Raw genomic sequence first — 9,024 nt, forward strand, 5'->3', positions numbered from 1 at the left:
AAATTAACGTGTATCTTTTTTTTTTTTTTTTTTTTTGATGGTGTCTAGCTCTGTTGCCCAGGCTGGAGTGCAGTGGCGCGATCTCAGCTCACTGCAACCTCTGCCTCCCGGGTTCACGCCATTCTCCTGCCTCAGCCTCCCAAGTAGCTGGGACTACAGGTGCCCGCCACCTCGCCCGGCTAGTTTTTGTGTTTTTTTAGTAGAGACGGGGTTTCACCATGCTAGCCAGGATGGTCTCGATCTCCTGACCTCGTGATCTGCCCGCCTTGGCCTCCTAAAGTGCTCTTTTCTTTCTAATGGAAAGAAATTGGTTTTATTCTTTAAACACTTGGTTCATTTATATAGGGAAGGTTTGTTTGTATGTATTTTGTTTTCTCTAACAACATAATTTTCTATAATGGCAGAAAACAATACAACATTCAGTTATTATAAATTATTAAGCCTTTCTGAGACCAACAGGACTGTGCTAAATTATTAGGGCTGCCCTGGGCCAGGCAATCTCCACTTATTTGCGAACAACCTTAATTTCACTTCCAGCTGCAGAGACATTCTGGCCTGTGTCTCCTAGGTATCTGGGTGAGATTTTCTAGGATGAATTCCTAGCAATGGAATGCTGGGTCATATCTCCATCTTGTAGCTTCCGCCCTGGTTCGATGAGAAGGATTGGATGTAGATTATTCTCAAGGACTTAAGTTTTCTGTTGACTAGTGGGTTCCTGGGTGTTCATCACATTTAACAGTAAACTAACTGAGCAATTCACAAAATAACAATGGACCATAATGGCTCCATAATGCCAGAGTGTTGTAATCTAACAATTATACTTCATCTGCTCCACATAACTGAGCTCCAAAGGAAAAAAAGAAATAGAAATCATGATGATGTCTGATTTGTAATCCTAAAGTTAGGTACTTAGTTGGAGCGACACAGGCAACCCACCTAAGGCATGGCTTTTCTCCCAACTTGGAAAACTTGTCTTATGTCCCCTACTTAGCTTTCCAACGGGGGTCTATACATTTTCCTCCTACTGGCAGTGGTTGAGGGTTCTGGGTACCCTGGATCCTTGCCAGTGTTTGGGATTGTTTTCTCATTCCTTCTGCATCCATCTGAGTCTCTCATATTCAGGGGTGACTTTACCTTTCTCCCTTTAATGTGTCCAAGTATCTGTCATTCCAGGCAAGAGCTGGAGAAATGAACTTTTTAGAAACAAGAGCACTTACCCCACAGTCAAAGCAGTTGAAGGAAGAGTGGAAGTAAGGCCGCGTCCCAAGCCCGTACATTTTTATAAACATTTCGGACATAAAGAGTCCTAAGAAAATGAATTCTGCATAGTCTAGAAGGGAGAAGGAGGAAACAGAGAGGAGGTTAGGCTTGCTGAAGGTAGGGGTTCCAGGTGGCTCTGACTTTTATTATCATTTTTTAACTTTTTATTTTTTGTAGAGATGAGGTCTTGCTATGCTGTTAGGCTGATTTCAAACTCCTGGCCTCAAACAGTTTCCCCAATTTGGCCTCCAACATGCTAGAACTACAGGTATGTGTCACCATACCCAACTTCTGATTTATCTTTTTTCTTTTAAAAATTTTTATGTGGAGATGGGGGGGGTCTCACTATGTTGCCCAGGCTGGTCCTGAACTCCTGGCCTCATGTGATCCTCCCAGCTCAGTCTCCCAAAGCGCTGGGATTATAGACATGAACCACTGTGGCCACACCCTGTCCAAGGTGTCCTTCCCATGGGCCTCAGTTTCCGCTGTTAAAAAGGAAGAGCTGGCTGGGCATGGTGGCTCACATCTGTAATCCCAGCACTTTGGGAGGCCTAGGTGGGCAGATCAACTGAGGTCAGGAGTTTGAGACCAGCCTGGCTAACATGGCAAACCCCATCTCTACTAAAAATATAAAAATTAGCCAGTGTGGTGACACATGCCTGTAAACCCAGCTACTTGGGAGGCTGAGGCATGAGAATCACTTGAACCTGGGAGGTGGAGGTTGCAGTGAGCCGAGATTGGGCCACGGTACTATAGCCTGGGTGACAGAGCAAGACCCTGTCTAAAAAAAAAAAAAAAAAAAAAAAAGAGCAACAATTGTGCCCTCCTACCCTCCAACCAACAAGCCAACCAACCTTAGGCCAATTTTAAAAGGAATGAGAAAAAGTTCTGTGGGTCTCCATCTTGTAGCTTTTGCCCTGGTTCGATGAGAAGGATTGGATGTAGATTATTGCCAAGGACTTAGCTTTTGTGTTGACTGGTGGGTTCCTGGGTGTTTATCATATTTAAAAAATAAACTAATTAACTGAATAATTCACATAATAACAATGGACCATAACGGCCCCATAATGCCAGTGTGCTGTGATCTGACAATTATCCTTATTCTACTTCTACGTGACTGGGCTCCAAAGGAAAAAGGGAAATAGAAATCATAATGATATCCTATTTGTAATCCTGAAGTTAAGTACTTAGTTGCAGCGACACAGGCAACCCACCTAAGTCATGGCTTTTCTCCCAACTTGGAAAACTTGTCTTATATCCCCTACAAATCCTGTGTGGTGAGTGATCTAAAAGTCTTGAGTAAGACAAAGTCTTTTGTTCTTTGATGAGCAAGCATAAAAGTGCAAATGCCTCAGGGAGGGGTAAAACATGGATATGTATTTGCTCCAGCAAATAAATGGCTGACATCAGATCCTTTTCTGAGAGGGCTTTCTTGGTGGGGTAGGAAGATGAGTTAGGAAGGGCATGGGTACTTACTTAATGGATAGAAAGGAGAGATGAGGAGGGTTTCTGAGGAGCAGAAAGCATACAGAAAGGAAAGAGACAGAGGATTGAAACTAACTTCCATGAATTTCATATAGCTAATTAAGGCCACGAAGCTAATTGCGTTTGGTGGTTGTGATGGTTTAAATGTTTGTGTCCCCTCCAACATTTATGTTGGAACTTAATTGCCAATGTAACAGTATTAAGAGGTGGGGCCTTCAGGAGGTGATTAGCTCATGACGGTAGAGCTCTCATGAATGGGATTAGGTGCCCTTATAAAAGAGCTTGACAGAGGAAGTGTGTTCCTCTTGCTCCTCCACCTTCTGCCATGTGAGGACCCAGTGTTCCTCCCTTCCAGAGGATACAGTGTTCAAGGTACAATCTTGGAAGCAGAGAGCAGCCTTCACCAGACAAGGAAACCTGCCAATGCCTTGATCTTGGACATCCCAGCCTCCAGAACTGTAAGAAAATAAATTTCTGTTCTTATCAAATTACCCAGTCTCAGGTAATTTGTTACAGCAGCACAAATGAACTAAGACATTTGTCAAGGGTGCTTCCTATATCACGCTTTTAAGAGGTGTTTTGAACTAACCGTCGAAGTCCTTCACACTTATTTATCACCAAAATTTCTCCTTATTTATAGGACACTAAGGAGATCCTAGTGTCTGAGGGGAACTCTAAGGTTCCTAGGACAAAAATATCAGCAAAGGAAGTCTGTTTGTAACATCTGATACATTCCAAGACCCACCAGAAGTAACTCTGGGAGGACTGAAGAGTTTCTGAGATCTTGTTCCTCAGTTACCATGGAAACATGATAGCAGGTGATGCACAAGACTTGAAAGAATTACTTATCCTTAGCATTGTTGGATCTGGAAGAACTTTCAGGACCATCAAATCCAGTTTCCACCACCAGTCTGAGACCCAGAGAAACAACTACACCTCATTGATCCCAAGACGTACATTTTTGTTCACATTTTGACATCTCTGAAATTAACGTGTATCTTTTTTTTTTTTTTTTTTTGAGATGGTGTCTAGCTCTGTTGCCCAGGCTGGAGTGCAGTGGCGCGATCTCAGCTCACTGCAACCTCTGCCTCTCGGGTTCAAGCGATTCTCCTGCCTCAGCCTTCCAAGTAGCTGGGATTACAGGTACCTGCCATCATGCCCAGCTAATGTGTGACCCTGGGCAATCTACTTAACCTCTCTGTGTCTCAGTTTTCTCAAATGGAAAGTGGGAATGAGTAAAGGACCTTTATAGACACTGAGGGCCCAGGCAGGAAGTCTCAGTCCCTTGTTCCTGAACCAGGACAGACTGTACAAGATCATTAGTGGAGAGAATATAGGAGATTAAAAATAGAGTATTAGAGGAAGTTAAAACAAGAAGTAGAGTCCTCATTTATGAGAGACTCCAGAGGGACTAAAAACAATTACTAAGTTTGAAACTAGGTCAGGGCCCTGGGAAGGAGAACTGGTTCCTGAGGGGTGTCCTGGGGGGTCAGTCAACGTGACTGGGAACAAGGAGGGTTATAAGAAGACAATGGCCTGGACTAGGCTCATGGGCCTTTCTAGGTCAAAGACTAGACTGTCTCTTCTTGCTGTCCTAAGTCAATTCTGAACCAGGTCAGAAGGGCAGTGAATAAATTAGAAAGCCAGTAGGCAAAAGACGTTTTGGGAAGTCCTCACTTGGGACCTGCAAGCCAAAGCCAGGGCATCCACCTGCCCCCCTCACTGCCCAGTTGCTACTATTTTAATTTAATTTAATTTAATTTAATTTAATTTAATTTTTTGAGACAGAGTCTCTCTCTGCTGCTCATGCTGGAGTACAGTGGCATGATCTTGGCTCATTGCAACCTCCACCTCCTGGGTTCAACCAATTCTAGTGCCTCAGCCTCCCGAGTAGCTGGGATTACAGGTGTGCACCATCATGTCTGGCTAATTTTTGTATTTTTTGTAAAGACAGGGCTTCACCATATTGGCCAGGCTGGTCTTGAACTCCTGGCCTCAAGTGATCCACCCACCTCAGCCTCCCAAAATGCTGGAATTATAGGTGTGAGCCACTGTGCCTAGCCTCAGTCACTGCTCTTGTTGATTCCTCAGAGCTCTTTACTTTTTAAATCCTGCTCAGACATCTCCCCATCTTTTGCTGCTTTTCCTCACCCTCACTTGGCCCTCAATTTTGATACTATCTCATGCTAACTCATATAGAATCTGGGAATAGGCCCAGAGGGCAAAGCCTTGGTGGTCCTTGTACTCTGAGGGAGCAAGATGCTCTCACAGATACTGGAGGGGATGTTCTATGAATGAATAAGAAAGCCAAAAAGGGCAGGGGAGGAAGTGTTAGGTTGGTGCCAAAGTAATTGTGGTTAAAAAAAAAAAATGGCAAAAAAAGCAATTAATTTTGCACCAACCTAACAGGAAAGAAGCAGAAGGTTTGAAAGAAGAGAGAAGCAGTCAGAAACAAGCAGAGAAAATGAGGGCAACATATAAGCCACTCCTTATTTCTAAGGCATCCTCTATCTCTTAACCATAAGTTATGAACATTTCCAGAGATGTACATAAAAATTATTAATACATGTTTCTGTTTCTGTCTATCTTATGAGCTCTGTCTTTCTCTGTCTCTCTTCCAACATCCCCTTCACCAGCACCCCTCTGTCTCTCTCTCTTAGAAAGGAGCATTTGTTGGCCTGAATTCCAGCTTCTAGCTCTCAGGCCTAAGGGAGATGGGTTCCATTGTCATAGCAACAGCAACATTGGCCCCAGTGACAGTTATAGAAATGGCTAAAGGAAAGGGCAGATTCAAGGAGGACCAAATAAGACACACATACTACCAGAAAAAGAGAAGTGGAAAAAGGGTGTGAGGGAGGGATCACGGAGTTAGCAGGGGTGGGGCTGGGCAATACTCACAAAGGAAGTCGGAGAGCCACTCGGGCTGGTTGTAGTGAACAATAGCAACACACAGCGTGTTGAGAGCTACCAAACTGAGTACAGTCCAGTAGAAGGCCTGAGTTTTGACCATGCGGCGGATGTAGAAACGCATCCTCCTCTCTTTTTTGTGAAAAAAGGTCGAGTTCTCCAGCTTGGCACTTTTAATGCTGGCTCGGGCGAAGGGAGAACCTGCCAGGGAAAAGATGGAGAATGTCAGGCTTAGGCTGTTCCTGCGGAAGAAATTAACCAGTGTGCAGCCCAAGCACAGATCTTAGCCAGGGGATCCATTAGTCTCTCCAGCAAGCCCTCTGGCCTGAGGGAACCATCATGACCCATGGGCTTAGTTTTGCATAGATGGAGCTTATGAGAAGACAATGTCCCTGAAAATAACAGAATCAGAAATAACCAATGAGTAAGCAGGATGTTGATGGGGAGGCTGATAGCTCTCTGTTGCAGGAGCCAATTTTCCATGACTCTCACTCCCAGGCACATCTGATACCTCTGGGAGTCACACCACATGGCAGGATAAAGCAGGGCCTCCATTCCCTGATACAGGGGCAGGCAACAGAGCTGCACAGAGCAGGTTGGAAGGCCTCCAGAAAGAGATGTGGATAAGACTCTAGTTTTCCATGGACATTTCACTTTAGAAGTGATCACTGAGGAATGAGCTGGGTGTGTCCTCCGCCTGCATATAGTTTTGCTCTTATGCATTTATTGAGTACCTATTTTGTGCCAGCCTCTGTTCCAGGGGCTCAGGATACATTAGGCAACAGAGCCTGGACTTCCTGGGTCTGACCTTCCAAGGGGAGGAGACACATAGTGGACATAATAAGTAAATTAACGGTGGGATGGAAAATGAAAAGTGCTATGGAAAAAAAAAAAGTTGGGATGGGTGCAGTGGCACATGCCTGTAATCCCAGTATTTTGGGAAGCTGGAGTGGGAGGACTGCTTGAGGCCAGGAGTTTGACACCAGCCTGGGCAACATAGCAAGACATGCTTTTTAAATAACAATTTTTTTTAAAAGAGAAAACGTAAAGCATCACAGAGGGACTGGGAGCCCTAGGAGAGTCCACGGGGTAGGCTACAGCATTAAATTGCAAGGTCAAGGTGAGTGTGTTGACTTGTCCCTTTAGTATCTTAGGTAGAGGAAACAGCAAATTTAAGGTCCTGAAGCGTGAATGTGTCTGCCCAACAGTTTTGGGGAACAGCACAAGGAAGTCAGTGTGGTTGGAGTGGAGTGGTTGAGGGGAAAAGAGAAGGAGGTGAAGGCAGAGAGGTGATAGGCAGACCATGCAGGACCTGGTGGACCACAAGGAGGACTTTGGCTTTTACCTTGAGTGAGGTGGGAGCCATGGAGGGTTCTGAGTACAGGAGGGATGGAACCTGACTTGGGTGTTCACAGGCACCCTCTGGCTGCCGTGGGGGACAGTAGACAGTGAGAGGTGAGGACAGGAGCTGGGACACCAGGCTGGAGGTGACTGACCCATTCAGGCAAGTGATGATGATGATGGAAGGGAGCTGGAGTTCGGTGGTAGTCAAGCAGGGAGAATACTGGATGAATCATTTAAGATAGATTCAATATTTGCTGATGGGATGGTGTGGGTATGAGAGAGAGGGATGAGCCAAGGTTTTTGGTGAACCCCTTGAGGGATGGAGCTCTCATCCACTGAATGGGCACAGGTTTAGGGGAAGGTCAGAGCTCAGTTTTGGACAGATTGAATTTACCTTCTAAAATACCTCTATCTTTTTTTTTTTGAGACAGGATCTTGCTTTGTTGCTCAGGCTGGAATGCAGTGGCTTGATAATAGCTCACTGCAGCCTTGAACTCCTGGGTTTAGGCGATCCTTCCACCTCAGCCTCCTGAGTAGCTACAACTACAGGCACGTACCACCATGCCCACTTAATTAAAACAATTTTGTTTTTGGTAGCAATGAGGTCTCCCTATGTTGCCCAGGCTGGTCTTGAACTCCTGGGTTCAAGCGATCCTCCCACCTCAGCCTCCCTAAGCATTGGGATTACAGCATGAACCACCATGCCCAGCCTTAAGATACCTTTTCTTATAAACCCTCAGTTGCATTCATTTTTAAGTGGTTCTTCATTGGTTCATTCATTCATTAGTACATTCTTTCTTTCATCCATCCACTTGTTCATTTATTCATTCATTCTTTCACTATTCTTAAATTCATTAGCACATTTATCATTCATCCATTCCTTTGTGTGTACATCATTCATTTGCTCATCCATTCATCCATCCATTCACTATTCATTTGCTCATTTGTTTCTCCATTCATTCCTCCACTTATCCATTCACCCATTCATCCATCCAGCACGCTTATCAAAACCACCCCACTTGCCAGACACAGGACACGGCAAACACCTCCGAGGAGGCCACTTCCTGTCGGCAAAATTCTCAACGGAGATTTTGAGTTGGCACCCTAGGGGCCATACCGACTCATACTGGGTTTGTGAAAGCTGAAATTATTGGTCCACATTTAAAAACTGGGAGATTTTCCATGAAAATATGGATTTCAGCTTCCCCTGAATGAAAATAACAGCTGACGTTTATGGAACATTTAGCAGGCACCAGGCACTGCAGGGAACATGTTTTACACGACAAGCTACTTGCTCCTCCTCAGAGTCCTAGGAAGTAGGGACCAGTGTTATCCCCGTTTTACAGCCAAGGAAACAGGCTGAGAGGGGTCTAGTAACTGGTGAAGATGTGTCAAGATAGTTCAGAGGGTGTGCTCTGGGCCACCACCTTGCACACCTGGGGCATGTGACCATGAGGCAGGGGCACATTCCACTAGGTGGCAGTTGGCCAGGCCCGGTGGCTGTGACCTCCTTACAGGGGCGCCTCTCCTTTCTGCAAAGACCATTCCCCTCATGTTCATCACCTTCTCGAGCCCAGGGGCAGCTCCTCATGACCCTGCCCAGCATTTCTGGCCCTAGTCCCTGAAACTCTCAAAGATGTGTCCAGATCTGCAGGTCTCCAAAGGGCGTGGCCAAAAGAAATAAGACCCTTGGGACCTTGGGGGTCAGAGGGGATGTTCCACAGATCAAGAGAGAGAGAGAGAGAGAGGAAGAGAGGGAAAGAGAGAGAGAGACCAATCACAATAGGCAGAAGGTCCCTATTTGACCCATGTTCCCTTTTTCTATACATTCCTGTCTCTCATTTTTCTCTGTGGTCTGGAATTATAATTGCAGACAGTTTCTGGATTTTTAGAAATCATTGATATTTTGGATGTATTGGTTGATATTTTATTCAACCCAATACATCCAAAATATTACCATTTCAACATGGAATCAATATTAAGATGGATTCAAAAGATATTTTAAGCCAGGCGTGGTGGCTCAAGCCT

General features: G+C 45.0%; 1 protein-coding gene across 1 annotated transcript in view; it reads right to left on the reverse strand.

Annotated features, from left to right (window-relative positions):
* Positions 1 to 9,024, reverse strand: part of CACNA1A (calcium channel, voltage-dependent, P/Q type, alpha 1A subunit) — a gene marked incomplete at its 5' end in the record, with an annotated part of 337,656 nt that overhangs the window by 131,118 nt on the left and 197,514 nt on the right. Inside the window, 2 exons of the mRNA XM_011953392.1 lie at positions 1,218 to 1,330; positions 5,644 to 5,853. Of these exons, the coding sequence (XP_011808782.1) occupies positions 1,218 to 1,330; positions 5,644 to 5,853 (323 nt within the window). The remainder of the gene's footprint in view (positions 1 to 1,217; positions 1,331 to 5,643; positions 5,854 to 9,024) is intronic.

Source organism: Colobus angolensis, unplaced genomic scaffold, assembly GCF_000951035.1.
Source record: "Colobus angolensis palliatus isolate OR3802 unplaced genomic scaffold, Cang.pa_1.0 Scaffold36, whole genome shotgun sequence".
NCBI lineage: Eukaryota > Metazoa > Chordata > Mammalia > Primates > Cercopithecidae > Colobus > Colobus angolensis.